The sequence below is a fragment of the Hemibagrus wyckioides genome, linkage group LG01, assembly GCF_019097595.1.
Source record: "Hemibagrus wyckioides isolate EC202008001 linkage group LG01, SWU_Hwy_1.0, whole genome shotgun sequence".
In the NCBI taxonomy this organism is placed as follows: Eukaryota; Metazoa; Chordata; class Actinopteri; order Siluriformes; family Bagridae; genus Hemibagrus; species Hemibagrus wyckioides.
The window spans coordinates 3,283,430-3,306,620 of NC_080710.1; the positions used below are offsets into that span (position 1 = coordinate 3,283,430).

Genomic DNA, 23,191 nt, shown 5'->3' on the forward strand with positions numbered 1-23,191 from the left:
TCATAATTTCCTGAAAATATGAAGCAAATCGAGCTGGTCAGTCAGGTAGCCTTAGGTGCTTGGACATAGTCCATCCATCCATTTTCTATACCCGCTTTATTCCTAATTAGGGTCACAGGGATCTGCCGGAGCCTATCCCAGCACACATTGGGCAAAAGACAGGGGTACACATAGACAGAGAACCACACACACACACACACACACACACACACACATACCTACGGGCAATTTAGAATTACCAAACAATCTAATGTACATGTTTTTGGGAGGAAACCAGAGTACCCGGAGTAAACCCATGCAGGCACGGGGGAGAACATGCAAACTCCACACAGAAAGGCCCCGCCTGTTCGAACCTGTGTAAGAGTGAAATTGTCATGGGAAAAGTTTCAGGAAATAAATACAAAAAAAATAAATAAAAAAAAACACTTTATAATGTTTAACGTTTACTTTAAACAGAAAAAAATGACGTTTCATTTTGAAACATTTTTTATTTCCATTTCAATACAAACAGTGTAACTTATGGAACCGGTTCTTCGGTCAGTCTTCAGCACAAAGTTCTCCTAAAATGACCCCCACCCCCCCAAAAAAAAAGCAGGCAGTCATGTTTTATATCTTATGTGCAAATGCAAAACAAAAGTCCTGGCATCATGGCACACACTGGCAGGAAAGGGGCGTGTCCTAATTCTTCAACCCTTAATGTGAGGGACTTCCCTGTCTCTCTGTCCATCTTGAACACGAGTCCACACATCCCCGCGTCTCGGAGCTGCTCCAGACGCACTACAGACACACCTGCTGTTTGTGTGTGTGTGTGTGTGTGTGTGTGTGTGTGTGTGTGTGTGTGTGTGTGTCTCAGTCTCACATGCTAACATGCTACTTCATGATTTTTTTTTATTAGCGGATGCAGATCAGAAGTTGGTGTTTGAGCAGGAGAGACAGCACTGCGTCCTGTACAGGTGATGGTTACACACTCCGTGCTGCTGCACCAGGGGACACCAACTGTACGAGTCCTTACACACGTGGTCTATAACACACACACACACACATCAAAAGTAGAGTAAGTGTTTCAGATTCTCAAACATGCAAATGAGAGAGATAAGATGGTTAGATGGACAGATAGATAGAAAGATGTGTGTGTGAGTGTGTGTGTGTGTGTGTACCTCTGTTCTGCTGAGGGCAGAAGTTGGTGTTGCAGATTTGAGACGCAGCCGGTTTCACAGGAAGGGAACAAGTGGACGAAGGGCGTCTGTGGAGGAGACACTGAACAGAGCGGAGCTGGACACCACCACCACACGACACTGTACACTACACACACACACACCCACAGTTGTGTTACTGTGTGTGTGTGTGTACCTGAGACCAGGTTGATGTGTACCACTGTGCTGTGTGAGAGTGGTGTGTGTGTGTGTGTGTGTGTGTGTGTACCTGAGACCAGGTTGATGTGTACCACTGTGCTGTGTGAGAGTGGTGTGTGTGTGTGTGTGTGTGTGTACCTGAGACCAGGTTGATGTGTACCACTGTTCTGTGTGAGAGTGGTGTGTGTGTGTGTGTGTGTGTGTGTGTGTGTACCTGAGACCAGGTTGATGTGTACCACTGTTCTGTGTGAGAGTGGTGTGTGTGTGTGTGTGTGTGTGTGTGTGTACCTGAGACCAGGTTGATGTGTACCACTGTGCTGTGTGAGAGTGGTGTGTGTGTGTGTGTGTGTGTGTACCTGAGACCAGGTTGATGTGTACCACTGTGCTGTGTGAGAGTGGTGTGTGTGTGTGTGTGTGTGTGTGTGTGTGTACCTGAGACCAGGTTGATGTGTACCACTGTTCTGTGTGAGAGTGGTGTGTGTGTGTGTGTGTGTGTGTGTGTGTACCTGAGACCAGGTTGATGTGTACCACTGTGCTGTGTGAGAGTGGTGTGTGTGTGTGTGTGTGTGTGTACCTGAGACCAGGTTGATGTGTACCACTGTGCTGTGTGAGAGTGGTGTGTGTGTGTGTGTGTGTGTGTGTACCTGAGACCAGGTTGATGTGTACCACTGTGCTGTGTGAGAGTGGTGTGTGTGTGTGTGTGTGTGTACCTGAGACCAGGTTGATGTGTACCACTGTGCTGTGTGAGAGTGGTGTGTGTGTGTGTGTGTGTGTACCTGAGACCAGGTTGATGTGTACCACTGTGCTGTGTGAGAGTGGTGTGTGTGTGTGTGTGTGTGTGTGTACCTGAGACCAGGTTGATGTGTACCACTGTGCTGTGTGAGAGTGGTGTGTGTGTGTGTGTGTGTGTACCTGAGACCAGGTTGATGTGTACCACTGTGCTGTGTGAGAGCGGTGTGTGTGTGTGTGTGTGTGTGTACCTGAGACCAGGTTGATGTGTACCACTGTGCTGTGTGAGAGTGGTGTGTGTGTGTGTGTGTGTGTACCTGAGACCAGGTTGATGTGTACCACTGTGCTGTGTGAGAGTGGTGTGTGTGTGTGTGTGTGTGTGTACCTGAGACCAGGTTGATGTGTACCACTGTTCTGTGTGAGAGTGGTGTGTGTGTGTGTGTGTGTGTGTACCTGAGACCAGGTTGATGTGTACCACTGTGCTGTGTGAGAGTGGTGTGTGTGTGTGTGTGTGTACCTGAGACCAGGTTGATGTGTACCACTGTGCTGTGTGAGAGTGGTGTGTGTGTGTGTGTGTGTGTGTACCTGAGACCAGGTTGATGTATACCTCTGTGCTGTGTGAGAGTGGTGTGTGTGTGTGTGTGTGTGTGTACCTGAGACCAGGTTGATGTGTACCACTGTGCTGTGTGAGAGCGGTGTGTGTGTGTGTGTGTGTGTGTGTACCTGAGACCAGGTTGATGTGTACCACTGTTCTGTGTGAGAGTGGTGTGTGTGTGTGTGTGTGTACCTGAGACCAGGTTGATGTGTACCACTGTGCTGTGTGAGAGTGGTGTGTGTGTGTGTGTACCTGAGACCAGGTTGATGTGTACCACTGTTCTGTGTGAGAGTGGTGTGTGTGTGTGTGTGTGTACCTGAGACCAGGTTGATGTGTACCACTGTGCTGTGTGAGAGTGGTGTGTGTGTGTGTGTGTGTGTACCTGAGACCAGGTTGATGTGTACCACTGTGCTGTGTGAGAGTGGTGTGTGTGTGTGTGTGTGTGTACCTGAGACCAGGTTGATGTGTACCACTGTGCTGTGTGAGAGTGGTGTGTGTGTGTGTGTGTGTGTGTGTGTGTACCTGAGACCAGGTTGATGTGTACCACTGTGCTGTGTGAGAGTGGTGTGTGTGTGTGTGTGTGTACCTGAGACCAGGTTGATGTGTACCACTGTGCTGTGTGAGAGTGGTGTGTGTGTGTGTGTGTGTGTGTACCTGAGACCAGGTTGATGTGTACCACTGTGCTGTGTGAGAGTGGTGTGTGTGTGTGTGTGTGTGTGTGTGTACCTGAGACCAGGTTGATGTGTACCACTGTGCTGTGTGAGAGTGGTGTGTGTGTGTGTGTGTACCTGAGACCAGGTTGATGTGTACCACTGTGCTGTGTGAGAGTGGTGTGTGTGTGTGTGTGTGTGTGTGTACCACTGTGCTGTGTGAGAGTGGTGTGTGTGTGTGTGTGTGTGTGTGTGTACCTGAGACCAGGTTGATGTGTACCACTGTGCTGTGTGAGAGTGGTGTGTGTGTGTGTGTGTGTGTGTGTACCTGAGACCAGGTTGATGTGTACCACTGTGCTGTGTGAGAGTGGTGTGTGTGTGTGTGTGTGTGTGTACCACTGTGCTGTGTGAGAGTGGTGTGTGTGTGTGTGTGTGTGTGTGTGTGTGTGTACCTGAGACCAGGTTGATGTGTACCACTGTGCTGTGTGAGAGTGGTGTGTGTGTGTGTGTGTGTGTACCTGAGACCAGGTTGATGTGTACCACTGTGCTGTGTGAGAGTGGTGTGTGTGTGTGTGTGTGTGTGTACCACTGTGCTGTGTGAGAGTGGTGTGTGTGTGTGTGTGTGTGTGTGTGTACCTGAGACCAGGTTGATGTGTACCACTGTGCTGTGTGAGAGTGGTGTGTGTGTGTGTGTGTGTACCACTGTGCTGTGTGAGAGTGGTGTGTGTGTGTGTGTGTGTGTGTGTGTGTGTGTACCTGAGACCAGGTTGATGTGTACCACTGTGCTGTGTGAGAGTGGTGTGTGTGTGTGTGTGTGTGTGTACCACTGTGCTGTGTGAGAGTGGTGTGTGTGTGTGTGTGTGTGTGTACCTGAGACCAGGTTGATGTGTACCACTGTGCTGTGTGAGAGTGGTGTGTGTGTGTGTGTGTGTGTGTACCACTGTGCTGTGTGAGAGTGGTGTGTGTGTGTGTGTGTACCTGAGACCAGGTTGATGTGTACCACTGTGCTGTGTGAGAGCGGTGTGTGTTGATGCAGTCAGGTTGAACACACACTCTCTGCAGCTCGGCTGAAGGTTTGTGTGTGTGTTGGCATTTCTTCTCTGTCAGTGTTCTGTGTTTCCCCGTCATGTCCTTCTCCACACACTGCAGAGAGCGAAGCTGTACACCTACACCACACGTCACTGAACACTACACACACACACACACACACACAAACACACACACACACACACACACACAAAAACACACACACAAACACACACACACACACACACAAAAACACACACACGTTTAACGTGAACAGCCATGCTGTGTTACTGTTATTTCAGGAGTGCTTTTCTGTCTGTCTGTCTGTCTGTCTGTCCGACTGTCTCTGTCTAACTGTCTGTCCATCTCAGTCTGCTTCTGTCTGTCTCATTGTCTGTCTGTCTGACTGTCTGTCTCATGGTCTGTCTCTCTCTCATTCTGTCTGTCTCTCTGTTTCAATCTGTCTGTCTGTCTCTCTGTTTCACTCTGTGCCTGACTGTCTGTCACTCTGTCTGTCTGTCTCTGTTTCACTGTATGTCTGTCTGTCTATCTGTCCGTCTGTCCATCTCAGTCTGTCTCCAACTCAGTCTGCTTCTGTGTATGCATGCCTGTCTGTCTGACTTACAGTCTGTCTCAAAGTCTGCCTCAGTGTCACTGTCTGTATGTCTCTCCATCTCTGTCTGTGTCTCCACCTCTGTCTGCTTCCATGTCTGTCTGTCTGTCTCATGGTCTGTCTATCTCTCAGTTTGTCTGTCTCACTGTCTCATTCTGTCTGTCTTACTATTTATTTCACTGTGTGTCTGTCTGTCTGTCTCTCTGTTTCACAATGTGTCTGTCTGTCTGTCTCTGTTTCACTATGTATCTGTCTGTCCATCTCTATGTCTCTCTGTTTCACTATGTGTCTCTCAGCCTGCCTGTCTGTCTGTCTGCCTGTCTGTCTGTCTGCCAGCCTGTCTGCCTATCTATCTCTCTGTCTGTCTGTCTGTCAGTCTTACCTGTTGCCAGTGAGTGAGGCTCCAGTGTGTGGTGTGTGTTCTTGGGCAGGGTTTCAGTACACAGTTCTCCATGCTGTGTGGTTTGGGCAGGACCACACACTCACTGTCCGGGAGAACAAGGTCACGCGATCCTGGTGTTCTACGCACACACATCACTGCCCTTCTCTGTACACCCTTACCACATTTATGTGAACACTGACAAACACACACACACACACACAGATCAGTGGGTGTGTCTTTCTGCTCATATATGACCTAGAGTGTGTGTATGAAGAGTGCAGTATAAGCGTGTGTGTGTCCTCACCTGTGTCCAGGTGCCAACGCTCCATGTGGGTGGGCAGGCGTGTGTGTTGCAGGTGTGTGTGCGTGCAGGTGGAGGCTGATCACACTGCTCCTCGCTCAACACCTTCACCCGAGTGTGACTCGCTGTCTGAACACACTGCACCTGTCGACTCTGTTCCCCTGAACCACACGTACGACTACACACACGCCAGTCTCCCACACTCCACCTGCGTCATTCACACACACACACACAGAGCATAAGATTAATATAAGATCTGTAGGGTACAAACAACTGTCTGTCTGTCCACCCATCTGCTAATCTCTCTGTCTGTCTGTCTGTCCACCCATCTGCTAATCTCTCTGTCTGTCTGTCGGTCCACCCGTCTGCTAATCTCTCTGTCTGTCTGTGTGTCTGTCTGTCCACCCATCTGCTAATCTCTCTGTCTGTCTGTCGGTCCACCCGTCTGCTAATCTCTCTGTCTGTCTGTGTGTCTGTCTGTCCACCCATCTGCTAATCTCTCTGTCTGTCTGTCGGTCCACCCGTCTGCTAATCTCTCTGTCTGTCTGTGTGTCTGTCTGTCCACCCATCTGCTAATCTTTCTGTCTTTTTGTCTGTCTGTCTCAGTGTCACTGTCTGTCTGTCTCTCCATCTCAGTCTGTCTCTCCATCTCTGTCTGCTTCTATGTCTGTCTGTCTCTCTCATGGTCTGTCTATCTTACAGTGACAGTCTGTCTCACTGTCTATCTGTCTCATTCTGTTTGTCTTACTGTGTAGTTTAGTGTCTCTCTGTTTCATTGTGTTTCTGTCTGTCTCTCTGTTTCTTTAACTGTCTGTCCATCTTTCTGCCTGCCTGCCTATCTGTCTGTCTGTCTGTGTGTCCACCCTTCTGCTAATCTCTCTGTCTGTCTGCCCACCTATTAGTCTGTCTGCCTTTTCATTTCTTTGTCTGTCTAGGTTTTTGTGTGTCTGTCTAACAATCTGCCATTCTGACTATCTCTCTATTTTTGCTCTGACCCATCTTTCTATCTGTGTATTCATCAGTCGGTCTGTTTATAAATATTTATCCGCTTATCTGTCCACATGTCTGTCTGTTTATCTGCCTCTCAGTCTGTACATCTGGTTGTCTGTCTGTCTCTCAGTCTATTTATCTATCCATCCATCTACAGTAACATATTTTCTCCTGTGTGTGTTTTTCATTGCAGTGTGTGTGTGTTGTGGATTTACACCTCACACACTCCAGTGCAGGGAGATCTGATACGACTTGTGCTCACATGCACCCTGAGTGTGTGTGTGTGTGTTGTACTGTAAACTGAACTCATGCTGATGTCAGGTCTTAAATATGATCATGTTCTTATTTCCATGATGTAATGTGTAAAAATACACAAGAGTGTGTGCATGTAAGTGAGAGAGAGAGAGAGAGAGAGAGAGAGAGAGACAGAGAGAGAGAGATCCATTCTGGAAACTTTTTATTCCCATGTCACTTAATAGTATCTGTGAAAATGGGAGTAGCAAAGGTTTGGGGGTGGAGACTAATGATTGGCACAATCAACTTTTTCTTATCTGCAAAAAATTTGAAATTTGAGCTAAATATCTGTCTGTCCGTCTGTCTGTCCCCACCCATCTGCTAATCTGTCTGTCTGTGTCTGTCTGTCTGTGTGTCTGTCTGTTTGTGTCCACCCGTCTGCTAATCTCTCCGTCTGTCTGAGAGTCTGTCTGTCTGCTAATCTCTCTGTCTGTCTGCGAGTCTGTCTGTCTGCTAATCTCTCCGTCTGTCTGTGAGTCTGTCTGTCTGCTAATCTCTCTGTCTGTCTGTCTGTCTGTCTGTGCGTCTTTGTGTACTTATGAGTGAGAGAGAGAGAGAGAGGGAGAGAGAGAGAGAGAGAGATATCCATTCTGGAAATTCCCATGTCACTTAACAGTATCTGTGAAAGTAGGAGGAGCAAATGTTTGGGGTGGAGACTAGTGACTGGCACAATGAACTTTTTCTTGTAATCTGCAAAAACTTTGAGCTAAATGTCTGAGGAAATAAAACATTCAATCTCTATAATGTGACAATGGTGTTTAGCCAATCAGTGATCTGCACCATTTTAGCTCCACCCACATCATTTGGACATGAATTCTCTCCAATGGTTTGAGCCAGTTCTTGTTTGTTCCCTCGGTTCCGCTGTGGTCTATAGAGGTCAGCAGACTAGGCCTATTTCCTACACAGATTTATCCCGGTGCTGTTACCTGGGAGGGCAGGGTTGGGTGTTACAGGAAACGGTGCCGGTTTTGGGACGAGTTTTAGGGTTACAGTAGGACGTGTTCACTTGGACTCGCTGATCCTTGTAACACATTGCCTTCGTTTTCATCTCGCCTGAAATGAAGAGAGAGAACACTTTACCATCCAGGCATCGTTACTCACATTACTGTACTATATTTCTACTTCTTAATGTTCCTCTGGCACTCTGTGGTCTTTTTAAGCTCATCTGTGAAGTACGCTATTAGGTAGGTACTAATCCTGCACTAACTTCAGGGCACTGACTAATTATAGGGTCAAGTAGGATGAGACAATGTCCCTCCCTACTCATTTCCATTGACAGGATGGGAACTGAGCAAAGTGTGCAGGAAACAACCTTAATTCACAACATCTAAGACACAGAAGGTCATGACTAGGTCAGTGACTCGACAATTCCTTTACAAAGGAGACTTTGCTATTTTCAAAGCCATGTGTGTGTGTATACCTCCAGCACAAGTAGCAGAGCATTCGCCTCGAATTACAGCCCATGTGAATTTGTGTTTGGGCTTGGTCACCTTCTCCGTCTTGGTTTTATTTAGCGTGTATTCCCACCTCACACCTGGGTTCGAACCCTGCAGCAGGATCTGTAAACAGTGCATACAAAAACAGTACTGACAAAGCTTAATGCCTTTTATCAATCAGCTAGAGGACGGAAATAAGGACCCTACCTCTACCACTAGAGCTTCACTGGTTGGTCCAGTCGAGGTCAGACTCTCAAGACCGTTATAGGGCCGTTTGTAGTCAAACACTGATCCTGCAATGGAGTAACGTCCAGGCCAGTCCACTTTCCAGTGACCATTTAGATAGTATTTTCTGTGTGTGTTCCTCAGGGCAAGAAAAGATCTGGAGGAGTTTGACTCCACCACACGAATACTACGGGCGCCTGGTGGAATAGTGACCACTCCATAGTACTCTAACACACAAAAGAAGCAAAGAAGAAAGATATTGTCCTCAGAATTTTGAAGTTTTTTGGGTGTAATGCTCTTTCGTTTAATGACTTCAAAATTGGTGGAATGCTGTTTGGTGTATTGGTTTTAAAATTGGTGTACGGTGTTTGGTGTATTGGTTTTAAAATTGGTGTACGGTGTTTGGTGTATTGGTTTTAAAATTGGTGTACGGTGTTTGGTGTATTGGTTTTAAAATTGGTGTACGGTGTTTGGTGTATTGGCCTTACGGTTGGAATAGTGTTGCTTGGTGTATCTGCCTTTGTAGAGTTTGCAGGTAGAGTTTTTGCCATTGCAGACACCACACATGTCCAGTACTGCTGTAGAACCCAGCTCTTTGTCACAACCCACTTTCTGTTGGGGACAGTGTTAGATTTTTAATCCAGATCAACAAAACAAATAGAAACCCTATAGCTGGCATATAGATGAAGATTGATATAAAATTCCAATTAATATTTTCTCAATACTTTGCTATGGCAGTTTACTTTAAACACAATGGCTTGATATTTTGTCATTCTATTTAGCTTAATATAGTAGAATAAACTTTTGCTAGCCTAGCCTAGACCTCAGCCTAGCCTTTGAATGATGCCATCATTGGAATATTCAATAACACTAAAGTTGAAGGAAACATCACCACCACATATCTGAACGATATCTACACGATACCTTTGTACTGGATGTAAGAACACATTACCTCACAAACGCCGTCAATACACACATTGTTGCTGTCCAGCATACACCGCGTGCCATCACGAACTTTGTTGGAAAGAGCATAGAAGAAGTCGTAGCCCTCAGCGATGCAGTAGAGCTTGCACACCTCATGATCTGGGGAAAAGAGAGCAAACGCTCACTCAGCTCATACAGTTCTGCACATTCAATAGAAAAACAAACACACTGACATTCAGCAGGATTTAATATCAATTATCTTTACTAGGTGTGTGTGTGTGTCTGAAAACACACACCTTTAAACTGTGTGTAAGGTTTCCATCTGTAGTAAAGGCCCCGGAAGGGCTTCGTGTTAAACTCGGCGCATTGAGCCGCTCTGAAGTCCATCGCACTCGCAGGACAGTCGAAAGTGTTACACAGTTTATACTCACGAGACACGCCCTCACAAACACTCCCTCTATCCACATGCCTGCAGAGAAAGAGAGAGAGAGAGAGTGATAGTGTTAAAAAGGAAGCCAGACCAAATACTAATGAGGTTATGTAATAAGTGTGTGTGTGTGTGTGTGTGTGAGAGGGAGAGAGAGAATACACACTCGTGGTGGTGCTTGCACTGTCGCTCTCGGGACATCACTCCGCTCTCACATGTCCTCGAGCAGCTCGACCAATCAGACCACTCGGACCAGTGACTGTATCCTGGCTGAGGAATTTCAGCACTCCGCTTCACACACTCTCCACGACGGCACCACTGCAAAATCACACACACACACACACAAAAACACACACACACAGACATCTTAAATCATTTCATTAGGATTAGCTCAGATGCTAAGGTATAGATATATGTTTACAAAGATTTGTTTATAAAGCCTGCAGAGTTAGCAGTTAGCTAGTGTCATAAGAGGATTTTATTAAGAATTTACCAACACATCTGAGGTAAATGTTGATATTCCCAATTGTTTCCACTGTTACTTTGTATTTGTTTTGTCCATACTATATGGAACTTTAACATTAAATTGAATGCTAGATAGTTAAATTGAGATCTTCAGTCTAAGCTAGCTTTTTTGTTCCCAGTTCCACACAAAAACCTGACATGAAATCTTTATTCAGTCCACAACCAGCATCTGTCGTGATGTAACAGCCTGACCAGCTGTGTGCTAGCTTGCTGAATCTTAGCGTTATTTAAGTTTAATCTATTTTAAAGCGATTCACAGAGGTAAATATTGATACTGTTCCCTCTGCTACTGTAGTGACCTGACAGTTGTTGCTAGGTATCCGTGTTGCTATCCTCAGCCCTTTGTGATCTTTAGAAGCAAGCTCCAACTTTAGATGAAAGAAAGAAGCTTTTATAGAAATCCAGTCAGGTTTACTGAAACAGCTAATGTTCTAATAAGAAAAACCGGCTGTGTGTGGAATCTCTCATGGTGTTAATGTGATGGTCACCATCTTGGGGCCGCAGCTGGAGCCCTCGGCCGCCGGCATGAACTTGGTCTCGCATTTTCGTCCTCCACGATGACACCACAGGGCCTTACAGATGTCCTGATTCACACAAAAAGCAATAGGGATTTAAATAGATCGTCTTTATCTTTACCATGTTATCACAAAGTCCAGTATCATGCATTCTGATTGGCTGACAGCAGCAGGGACGATAACATTACAATAGCGTACACGCAGTATTTTGCTAAATCCTTAACATAAGCCAAACGATTTAACTAGCTTAACTTGTCCTTCATATTTTGCCTAAAGACACAACAAAGTCTTTAAATCTTTTTAATGATCAGAATCCCAGTATGTCATGTGGCACTCCTTAAGCCATTACATGTTCGAGACAGTTACAGTAATGAAATAAAAACAGATCTCTGTGGTGGTGGCGTCTGACTTTTTTTTAAACACCCCCGCCCCCCGGTTCCACAGTCCTCGTCCTCGTCCTCATCCTAAGCCCATGTTCAGACTTTCTCATTGGCAGAGTTCCAGTGTAAATGGAGTTATATTTTCAGAAGCGACGTCTGCGGCTACGGAGAGATCTGCACTTTTTGCACTTTCTTATACGTCCCAAAGGTCCTTGTACTATTTTAACTCTGTGTTCGGGACAAAGCCTGTGGGTTGGGTTCAGTGAGTTTATGAAGACGGGATCTACCACAGCGGGGGGTCTCGGAGTCTGAGCCGAATCGGACAGAAGGTTTTCTTGCCTTTTTGAAGCTCAGTGTGCAGAGTTTGGCTTTTTCTCCAAACTGCCATTTGCACTGAGTGTCCGTGTCATAAAGCTCGCCGGGAAGCTTCTCCGGATATTTGTATTCCTCCATCGCCTTCGGTTCGTCTGAAAGACATGTAGCTTGAGCAGTGCTGGTGGAACACACACACACATACACACACACACACACACAGAGGGTATATTCCTTGTAATTAAGTTCATCCAATACAACAAAAACTTCTTGACTTGACTCCAGTCTTTACCCATCTATCTCTCCAGCCACACTTCTATTCTTCTTCCCATCTTCCTATCTGTCTCCTTTCATTAATCCCATCATTAATCCCCTCCATCTTTTGTTCAGCTGTGCATCCAGCCATCCTTCCATTCAGCTATCCAGTCTTTTGAATTTATTTACAAAATGTGTACATCTTTCCAAAGAGCCTTCAATCCATCCATGTATTAATCTGTGCATCCGTCCAATCATACATATCCATCCATCCAGCCACTGATATATAGTCTGTCTATCTGTGTGGCTATCCATCCATCTATCAGTCTATTCATATATCCTTCTGTCTGTCCATCCATGCATTCATTCAACCATCCACCCATCCTCTATTAATCTATTTATCTAACCATCTGGCCATGCCTAAATCTATTTCTATTTAGAAAATCTGTTCATACTTCTATTTCTTCCATCCATCCACCCATCAGTCCATTCATATGTCCTTCTGTCTGTCTATTCATCCATCCATCCATCCATCCATCCTTATATTCTTCTGTCTGTCTTTCTGTCTAGCCATGCAGCTATCCATCTATCCATTTATTCATACTGTATATGCTTCTATCTATCTATCTATCTATCTATCTATCTATCTATCTATCTATCTATCTATCTATCTATCTATCTATCTATCTATCTATCCATTCATATGTGCTTCTATTTGTCTATCCATCCATCTATTTATCAATCCATCCATTCATATATGCTTCTGTCTGTCTGTCTGTCTATCTATCTATCTATCTATCTATCTATCTATCTATCTATCTATCTATCTATCTATCTATCTATCTATCTATCCACCGATCCATTCTTTTTTCCTTCTGTCCATCCATCCATTCATCCATTCATATATCCTTCTTTCTGTCTATTCATCCATCTATCCATCCACCCATCTATCCATCAATCCATTCAAAAAGGCTTCTGTCTGTTTATCCATTCATCTATTCATCCACTTATTCATATATGCCTCTGTCTGTCTATCCATCCATCCATCCATCCATCCACATATCCTTCTATCTGTCCATCCATCCATCCATATACCCTTCTGTCTATCTATCTATCTATCTATCTATCTATCTATCTATCTATCTATCTATCTATCTATCTATCTATCTATCTATCTATCCATTAACATATGCTTCTGTCTGTCTATCCATCTATCCATCCATCCAATTTATATATCCTTCAGTATGTCCATCCCTCTATCTGTGGCAATGCTGTGGTTAAAGAAGAATGAAACAGTTAAAGGAACACTGAGGAAAGTCTCTTATTGATGTTGTGTCCTCTGCTTCATCACACCACAACACTGCACGGCTTGTCGCAGATAAACATTGGACACACACACACACACACACACATACACACAAACACACACACACACACTCTGACGAGACTAATGATCCTAAATTCAGTGGTGTCTGTGAGGAAGCTGATATTTCACACTGGTGTTAATTTAAGCTGAAAACTGAAACTGCTGTTATATCATGGTATCAGCACGGCGGCCATGTTGGCTCTGTTTCAGCACGACTCCACTGTAAATAGTGGCTTTAAAAAAGATGACGCCACGTCTAGACATCGGAGACAGCAGGAGCGCTCTCCTGGTTTAGCCCGAGATATCTCTTTAGATCTTATAGTAACACCACTGTAATGTTTATTTTTAACTAAATATAAAAACTCATTCTAGCTACCCCGAGAACCGAAACACCCGTACCTGAGGAAGCGTGTGAGGTACTGACGGCTGCAGGGTGACCAGGAGAAGAGTCCGTTATCTCCCGCAAGTGTCGGAGACATGATGTTCCCTATGGACTTTTTACACACGTTCCCTTCTCCGTCGTGGATCATCCCGAAACTGACGGCACCATAAGTAAAAATCGACTTTTAATAAATTAATTAATGACGACGAATCAATAGCTTAACCAGGCGTTCTTACTTGTGTCCAGACTCATGGGCAATGGTGAAGGCGAGTCCGAGTCCCGTGTCCTCGTTAACGGTGCAGCTCCGGTATTTACTGCACATCCCACTGATGGGAGCGAAACCTGGAGGAAGATCAGGAGTGGTTTCGTTAAAGCACTTCCTGAAGCATTTTATTCCCTGACAAGTCTCTGATATCTCTTACAGAGCTTTCCAAAGCACTGCCACTGGAGAGAAACGTTCCAGAAACGTTATATAGAAACATTAAAGAAACGTCTCCTTAAAGGATCATTCAATAACAAGACGTTAATTTTTATACAGTTTACAGAATGACTCTCTTTCTCCCTCCATCATCTTTACATTTTGTCAGAGATCCGATGGAACTCAGTGCAGGTTTTAAGAAGGAAGGAAGGAAGGAAGGAAGGAAGGAAAGAAGAAATTAAAAACAGGAAGTAAACAAACACAAAGTTGTCTGCTACTTCCTTAATTGTTCATTTCATTTCATTTCATTTCATTTCATTACATTTCATGAGTGAGAGAGTGAGAGAGAGAGAGAGAGAGAGAGAGAGAGGAGAAGTTTGGAGTGAGGAGAGAGAGAGAGAGAGAGAGAGAGAGAGAGAGAGAGAGAGAGAGAGAGAAGAGAAGTTTGGAGTGAGGAGAGAGAGAGAGAGAGAGAGAGAGAGAGAGAGAGAGAGAGAGAGAAGAGAAGTTTGGAGTGAGGAGAGAGAGAGAGAGAGAGAGAGAGAGAGAGAGAGAGAGAAGAGAAGTTTGGAGTGAGGAGAGAGAGAGAGAGAGAGAGAAGAGAAGTTTGGAGTGAGGAGAGAGAGAGAGAGAGAGAGAGAGAGAGAGAGAAGAGAAGTTTGGAGTGAGGAGAGAGAGAGAGAGAGAGAGAGAGAGAAGAGAAGTTTGGAGTGAGGAGAGAGAGAGAGAGAGAGAGAGAGAGAGAGAGAGAGAGAGAAGAGAAGTTTGGAGTGAGGAGAGAGAGAGAGAGAGAGAGAGAGAGAGAGAGAGAGAAGAGAAGTTTGGAGTGAGGAGAGAGAGAGAGAGAGAGAGAGAGAGAGAGAGAAGTTTGGAGTGAGGAGAGAGAGAGAGAGAGAGAGAGAGAGAGAGAGAGAGAGAAGTTTGGAGTGAGGAGAGAGAGAGAGAGAGAGAGAGAGAGAAGAGAAGTTTGGAGTGAGGAGAGAGAGAGAGAGGCTGAATGAACACAGCTCTAGTCTTTAATCTTCCTCTGACCCGATCCAGGCGTGAGATCTTCACTAGCTCCCTCCTCTCATACACTACAGGCTTTAAAGAGGATTTAATCACAGCCCACGCCCCCAATCACCACCTTCCCAGGTGTCTTTGAACCGCCGCCTACTGGATAAAGAGCACAGCTAACAGGCTAATACGGCTAGAAGGATCAGAGGTCAAAGGTCAACAGGCTTTGAAGCTGGAGGAGAGACGTTCTCACCGTTCTAGAGAAGGAGACGGAGGAGATGTTCTGACAAGCGTGAGAGAAATAAGAAGAGACCAAAGCATAAAGAATTAAAGGTATGTAGTAAGGAGGATGAAAGAAACAAGCAAAACAACAGAGAAGTTGTTGAAAGAAAGAAAGAAAGAAAGAAAGAAAGAAAGAAAGAAAGAAAGAAAGAAAGAAAGAAAGAAAGAAAGAAAGAAAGAAAGAAAGAAAGAAAGAAAGAATAAACAATACCAATAAAGAATTGAATAAGAAGAAGAATGAAAGAAGGAGCACTGTTGGAGAAAAACAAGGAAAGAACTAAAGACAAAAAGGAATGGAGGAAAGAAAGGAAAGATTAAAAAGAATGTTAGTAAGAAAGAAAGAAATAAAGAATGAAGGGAGTAAAGGCTGGTGAAGGAGTGCGGTACCCAGTGTGTCACATGGCTCGTTCTTCCAGGAGCAGATGTCCAGTCCCGTCAGCAGGATGGCGTGATCATGACGACGACCTCCACGACCCGCCAGAGCCGACTGCCATTGACAGAAACTGCTGAGAGTGTGATCAGCATGATGATTAATCACCAAGCCATCCTGAGAGAGAGAGAGAGAGAGAGAGAGAGAGAGGGAATGAAAAAGAGAGGAGTGTGAGGAGGAGAAGAGAAGGAGTGGAAACAGAATGCAGAGTCGTTTCCTCACCTGCTCTCCACTCAGCAGGATCAGTCCCACTATCACCACGTTAATGTCTCCTCCTATCGTTCTGTCCTTAAACAGTGTGGAGACCTGCAGAGAGGAGAAAGAAAGAAAGAAAGAAAGAAAGAAAGAAAGAAAGAAAGAAAGAAAGAAAGAAAGAAAGAAAGAAAGAAAGAAAGAAAGAGGAGGGAATGAGAAGAGGCGTAAGAGAGAGATGAACAGAAAACTATGGATGGTGAAGGCATCTGTAATGAAAGATAGAAATGAAAGGAATGAACAGAGAAAGTGAACTGAAAAACTGACAGATGGATGGATGGATGGATGGATGGATGGATGGATGGATGGATGGAGAGACAAGTTCACCATGTTTTGGATGAAAGAAAGGAATGACTAAAACCAATGAACAGAGACTTGGATAGACGGACAGACTGGGGTGGATGAGTGGATGGATAAAATGGATGGATAGATACGTACATGGATGGTTGGATGGATGGATAAAATGGATGGATAGATGGATAAATAGATGGATAGATGGAGGGATTAAAGAACTGATAGATAAATGGATGGATGGATGGATGGACTGATGGTTAAAATGGATGGATGGATGGACTGATAATTAAAATAGATGAATGAATAGATAAATAAATGGATGCATGGACAAAATGGATGGATGAATGGATAGACTGATGGTTAAAATGGATAGATGGATGGATGAATGGATAGACTGATGGTTAAAATGGATAGATGGATGGATGGATGGATGGATGAATGGATGGATGGATGGATGGATGGACTGATGGTTAAAATCTATAGATGTATGGATGGATGGACTGATAGTTAAAATAGATTAATGGATAGATAGATAAATAAATGGATGCCTGGATAAAATGGAAGGATGGATGGAAGGTTGGATGGAAGGATGGAAGGAAGGTTGGATGAATGGACAGATGGAGAGACAGAATCACCATGTTGAGGACAGTGAGGACGAATGTGGTGACATTCTCTCGTCCATGGTTCTCCATCATCTTCTGATCCACGACCACTAGTGTCTCCACGTTGAGTCTGGGATAAGTGGTGGGCGTCGCCGCTCGTCTTCCTCTCACCGCTGGTTTATACTCATCTGGAGAAACGTAAACATCTTCAGCTGGTGGTTGCGGCATGTCTGAGAGAGAGAATAAGATCTACATCAACATAACAAATAACAATGATGAATATTAATCTGCTTGTTGCCGTGGTTACATTCCAGTATTCCAGGTATTAAACTAATGCGCGGCATCCAGCCAATCAGAATAGAGCATTTCTTGCTGCTATGCAGAACAGAGTAAACAAGTTCTAAAAGAAATAAATCATGTCCTTACATACATTTCTTCCTTCTCCCACAGTAGTGTTGCTTCCGGTGTGCTCCGTGTCCGTAGTCGTCATGGTGACCGTGACGTCGGTGACGTCGCTTGGCTCCGCCCCGATGTTTGGATGTGTGTGTGTGTATCCTGTAGAGGATGTGTGGATGGTGTTCGGGGGCTGCGGTGTAGTTCTCATACTGTAACTGGTGCAGGAGGAGGGGCTTCAAGAAGTAATCAGCGTCCTCTGTGCGGATCAGACCTGACTACACACACACACACACACACAGTTAAACCGTATCATTGCCATTAATACCACAATCATTCAATCGTTTCAGAGGGTTAGCCTTAGCTAACACAGTTCATAACACCATGCTCTGTGTGTGTGTGTGTGTGTGTGTGTGTGTAGTTACACACCCATCATCAGATTACACAGCCAGGCGTAAATAGCGGTTGTAAATACAGATCTGGACAGGGATCCACTCCACACACACACACACACACACACTGTCTTGTTGCCCCACGTGCAGCCTCTGGCACAACCCGTTAACTCCTCATGCTAACTTCTCATGCTACATTCACGTCATACACTGCTACAGTAACGCTAACTACACTAGGGTAAAAATGCTAAACTCTTCTCAGGATAATACACACCAAGCTGAACAGCAGTTTGTTTTATGTATTAAATACCTCAGTGGTGCACCATGTTTTTTTTAACAGAATTATCTTAGCGGACATGCTAACTCTGCTAACTCCTACTGTGGCTTTTTTCACTCGTGTGTTATTCCTTCTGTCTCTTAACCTCACACACGTCTTGTGTTGTCTTCACACTTGAAGCTAACACTGATAAAACCTGACCTTCTTATTGACCGGAATGTTTCTTCTTCATTATGCTACATTTTTTCCTTTTTTTACGATTTCTCTCAAAAGTTCACGTGACGTCACACACAGGTTGGCCGAAACACAGGAACATCACGGGGGGCTTTTGAGCCGAGACTGGATTCACAATGAAGATCCCAATTAACATTCCAGTGAAGCACCTCGCTAGCCAGGGGTTTTTTATTGCACACACACACACACACACACACTATTGGTATAAACTTAAAATTCCTGCTCAGGACCTCAGGAATTCTCTAACACTAATGCTGTTTGAAAAAAATATATAACTTAGCTGGCTAGCTTGTTGCTAGCAAAAAATGAAAATGGAGGCTTGAATGTTTTTTTCCTCCTCTTTGTCGCTCAGAGTGGGAATGACAGGTGGAGAAACAAAGGCCACACCTCCTTCAGTGGAAATGACAGGTGAAGAAACAAAGGCCACGCCTCTTTCAGTGAAAATGACAGGTGGAGAAACAAAGGACACACCTCCTTCAGTAGGAATGACAGGTGAAGAAAAAAGGACACACCTCCTTTAATGGGAATAACAGGTGGAGAAACAAAGGACACACCTCCTTCGGTGGGAATGACAGGTGGAGAACAAAGGCCATGCCTTCTTCAGTAAGAATGACAGGTGGAGAAATGAAGGACACACCTTTAATGGGAATAACAGGTGGAGAAACAAAGGACACACCTCCTTCAGTGGGAATGACAGGTGGAGAAACTGAAGGAGGTGTGTCCTTTGTTTCTCCACCTGTCATTTACACTGAAAGAGGCGTGGTCTTTGTTTCTCCACCTGTGATTCCCTCTTTCAGTGGGAATAACAGGTGGAGAAAAAAAGGACACACCTCCTTCAGTAGGAAGAACAGGTGGAAAAACAAAGACCACCTCTCTTTCAGCGGGAATGACAGGTGGAGAAACAAAGACCATGCCTCTTTCAGTGTAAATGACAGGTGGAGAAACAAAGGACACACCTCCTTCAGTGGGAATGACAGGTAGAGAAACAAAGGACACACCTCCTTCAGTGGGAATGACAGGTAGAGAAACAAACGCTAAGCCTCTGTTTCTACAAGCACAGCTTTAACATGCCATGGCTCTGATATGATCAGAAGCAGATTTTCGGGGACTCTACCAAGTGCCCTGATTCATTCGGCACGCCTTGTCTTTACGCACAAATTAATTCGAGGTGTTGCTCTGGAAACGACAAAGCTTTTAATCACCTCCATCTGACAACAACATAAACAACAACAACAACATTTGGCTGCTTATAGCAGAAAAAGAGATGATGTAAGAGAACTGAATAAAACCAGTGACAGAGTGAGTGTTCCAGTCTGATCACGGCTCCGTCCTAAACCACACTCTACTGGATTATAGGAACCTGTACTTAGCTAACACAGAAGTATACTAACTACCAAGTTAACTAGCAGAGCGCTAGCATAAAACTCTTAATGATTTAGCCACTAAACAAAACTATGTCCAGTCTATTTTTTTTAAAAAGTGACCAGAGGAATTACGACTTCCTGAATCATTTTTCAAGTTTCCATGACAACGCTAATCAGGTTTCTGTGCTAAATTTGCAAAGAATGCTAGCAAAGTCAAAGACTTCAAGCGGGACAGGCTATGTCCAGAGCCGACTGACATCACCACCAACTCTTCATCATGTGAAAATGACAAAAATCTCTGCTGAGGATGAGGACGGGGCAAGTCGGGGGAACTCGGTGTCTCCTGGGCTTCACAGAGGAGTCTCTGTCCTCCAGTAAACACTCACTGACCTCGAATTCATGCGGTTAAAAGGAATTTGCTGAAAAAGTCGTGAGAAATCCAACGGCACATATTTGTTACTGCCTCATCCCGTCTTTTTTTCTTTTTTCACACAAAGAGGTACGAATTGCGATAAAACACAACGCAAGCGTTAACCATCAACAATCCCCAAGTGCTTTATTCCTCCGTTACTTTTAAACCACAGCAACTTTCCTACATCCTGATTCTTATTTATGACAGAATGAATTTTTTATCCGTTTCTAGTTACATTGAGGTTCCTGTACTTATTTGTCATGGTATGTTTCATCAGTAGCCTGTATGTATCTCTGCTTAAAAAACTAGAAACAGCTAAAAAATGACAAAATGGTGACTAAACAGTGACAGAGCGCAGGCTAAGTAAGAAGTGTTCACAAGAAACAACACAAGAGCGAGACGTAGAATACAAAACAATTTTTATGAATAAATTTGTCTGGCCACACCCCTTTAGTCACTGACCAATCCGACTCACCATCCCGGCACACATGGATAGCGCCACCGTAGAGTTGACCTTTGACCTCAGTGACCCTTGATAGAAGCAGAATTCCTCACTGGGGAAGGTCTCCAGTGTTTCAGTGCCGTTTTCCCCCAGAGTTTGGACGGTAAATCCCGGAGCGACGAGCCCCACGGATGGACGAAGCTCCATGTGGAAGTTCTGTCCGAGGCCGTGGAGCCGGAAATGGGTGGTGGAGGCAGGGTCGATCCCGCGCTCGTCCAGCGAGCGTCTCCTGCGATGATGATGAGTGACGGCGTGTGAGACGTAGCGGCCGTGACGGTCCACCTCGTACGGAGCCACGATCTCGTACTCTGTAGCACAAAAACACACAACCAGGTCAAACCTCCAGCATGGGAGAAGAGACAGACAGACAGACAGACAGATAGATAGATAGATAGATAGATAGATAGATAGATAGATAGATAGATAGATAAATAGATAGATAGATAGATAGATCTATTCCTCATGCTTGACTCTGATATTTTCTTTTTTTCTGGACCCTACAGAAGTCTTCTCAGAGAGAGCAACTAAATGCTAAAAATATCAAGACGCAGGTCCAAGAATAAAGCCGTCCTGCAGTCTGCGTGCTCCAGACATCCTTCCTGTCTCGCTGTCAATCACAGAGACACGGGCGTCTTTCAGCTGGTCTGGACACAACACTCTCACCTTTCACTGCTTTGTTCCAAATCAGTCAGAGCTCCAGTGGGAGGAGGAGGAGGAGGAGGTTTCAGTAGAGTTCACGCTTCCCTGTCCTCCACCTGCCTTCAGCTACTCAACCACCTTACACCAGCAGGAGGAAACACACACAGTGTGTGTGTGTGTGTGTGTGTGTGTGTGAATACTGGATGGAAGAAAGAAAAATGAAAGAAAAAAAGAATGAATTAATGAATGAAAAAAAGAAATGTGAGTTGTAGAAAGAAAGAAAGAAAGAAAGAAGGAAAGAAAGAAAGAAAGGAAGGAAGGAAGGAAGGAAGGAAAGAAAGAAAGAAAGAAAGAAAGAAAGAAAGAAAGAAAGACAGGTAAGTGGATGAACGGATAGCTGGAGAGACAGATTGAGTGGAGGACTGTGATTGGATGAGAGACAGCAGGGAGGGCGGGGCTTTTCACACTCATCTGTGTCTCTGTACTACAGTGGGAGGAGCTGGGGGCGGAGCCACTTTCCACAACAATGTAGATAATGTAGTATCATAAAGTAAAGACAATGTAGTAAACATGTCTGGAATCGAGGAGCTGATGTTAGCATGTAGCTAAAGAAAAACAAACACTGTGCTGTTCTACACACTGCCTCTAGTTTTTACTTCTAATTTTTTTCTAATTTTACTTCTAGAGAAACAAACATCAAACAAATAAACAAAAACAAACAAAACCATTGTGTAGTTTCTGGAAGCTTCTGTAGTAAAACCCTGCGGTTTCTACAGCTCTCACCTGTACCAGAAGATAACCTGAGAGACTCCAGCAGTGAGAGAGAGCCGGATTCAGCGCTCTGAAAACCAAACAAATAGTGTTTTATTCCTCTTATACAACAACAACGTGACAACAAGTTTATTTATTTATTTCAGAAGCATTCGGAATTGATTTGATTGCAGGCGTGCGATACTTCAAAGTGATGACGTCACTCCCTTTGGTCTTCGATATGACGCTACAGGTTATATTTACTGTATATTGTGAAGATTTGTTTACAAATATTCTGTGAATTTATATAATAAAAAGAACAAGCTAATTATGACTCAAGATGCCTGATTTATTAATTATATATATATATATATATATTATGAATAATTAATTAATTAATGTATTTTTGCTCACCTCGAGACATGACATAATGAGAACAGACCCAAGCAGCACGAGCCGCCGCACAGTCCACGTCCTTTTTTTATGATCCATTTCCTGTCAGGATTAAGAACTAAAACTCCTGAAGCCGGTGAGTGAGGATGAGAGATCCTGTTCAGTCCGTCACCGCACCGGGAAGTGGCGCGCGCACCACCAGACCACCGGCACTTCTCCGGTATGTAGCAGTCCTATATCGCTGCAGGATATTTGTTATATTTATTTATGCATCATCACCGGTTCAGATTGATTCCAGTGCACGTGCATTAAAGAGCAGAATCCACACGAGTGCAAAGAAAAAAAAATCTACAAAGCTGTAAAGCTGGAGACTCATCCCGGAGCGCGAGACCGCTTCAGAGTTTCCCCCGTAAACTGAGTGATTCCACTCTCTCTCTCTCTCTCTCTCTCTCTCTCTCTCTCTCTCTGTCTGTCTGTCTCTCTCTCTCTCTCTCTCTCTCTCTCTCTCTCTCTCTCTGTCTGTCTGTCTGTCTCTCTCTCTCTCTCTCTCTCTCTCTCTCAGTGCCCCCCCCAGGGGGTCTGCTCGTGCACACCCACAATAAACTCATGAACGCATCTTAAATTAGAATAACGTTTCCCTAATCACAAAACGTGCAACATCAGCAGTTTCGACTGTGTGTGTGTGTGTGTGTGTGTACTTAATTAAATTTGGGAACAGCTCACAGTCTCTAACAAAAAAAAAAATGACGCGAGCTAAATTTCACATCTGTCCCACATGTTTTGATGATCCCAAGTGATTCAATTTTTTTTCCATTTATTTATCCATTTATTTCCACATGTGATATTTAAACACATTTGACTTTATTTTCAAGTCGAAGTCAC

General features: G+C 44.4%; 1 protein-coding gene across 2 annotated transcripts; it reads right to left on the reverse strand.

The window, feature by feature from the left end:
- Nucleotides 1-801: 801 nt before the first annotated feature.
- LOC131357304 (A disintegrin and metalloproteinase with thrombospondin motifs 16) lies at nt 802-22,790 on the reverse strand. Of its 2 annotated transcripts, XM_058396236.1 has the most exons (23): nt 22,331-22,790; nt 21,950-22,007; nt 20,501-20,835; nt 17,384-17,624; nt 16,987-17,183; nt 16,028-16,111; nt 15,763-15,922; nt 13,916-14,021; nt 13,697-13,834; nt 11,704-11,857; nt 10,958-11,053; nt 10,111-10,262; nt 9,814-9,986; nt 9,546-9,676; nt 9,082-9,205; nt 8,576-8,820; nt 8,353-8,491; nt 7,859-7,985; nt 5,652-5,856; nt 5,348-5,542; nt 4,305-4,514; nt 1,158-1,302; nt 802-1,021 (listed from the first exon to the last, which is right to left on the reverse strand). In XM_058396236.1, the coding sequence occupies exons 1-23, from the start codon at nt 22,406-22,408 to the stop codon at nt 906-908; spliced, it is 3,609 nt and encodes a 1,202-aa protein (XP_058252219.1). In that variant the 5' UTR covers nt 22,409-22,790; the 3' UTR covers nt 802-905. The 2 variants fall into 2 exon arrangements, with proteins under 2 accessions (XP_058252219.1, XP_058252302.1); XM_058396319.1 differs by lacking the exons at nt 21,950-22,007; nt 22,331-22,790 and adding an exon at nt 21,191-21,344.
- Nucleotides 22,791-23,191: the final 401 nt, after the last annotated feature.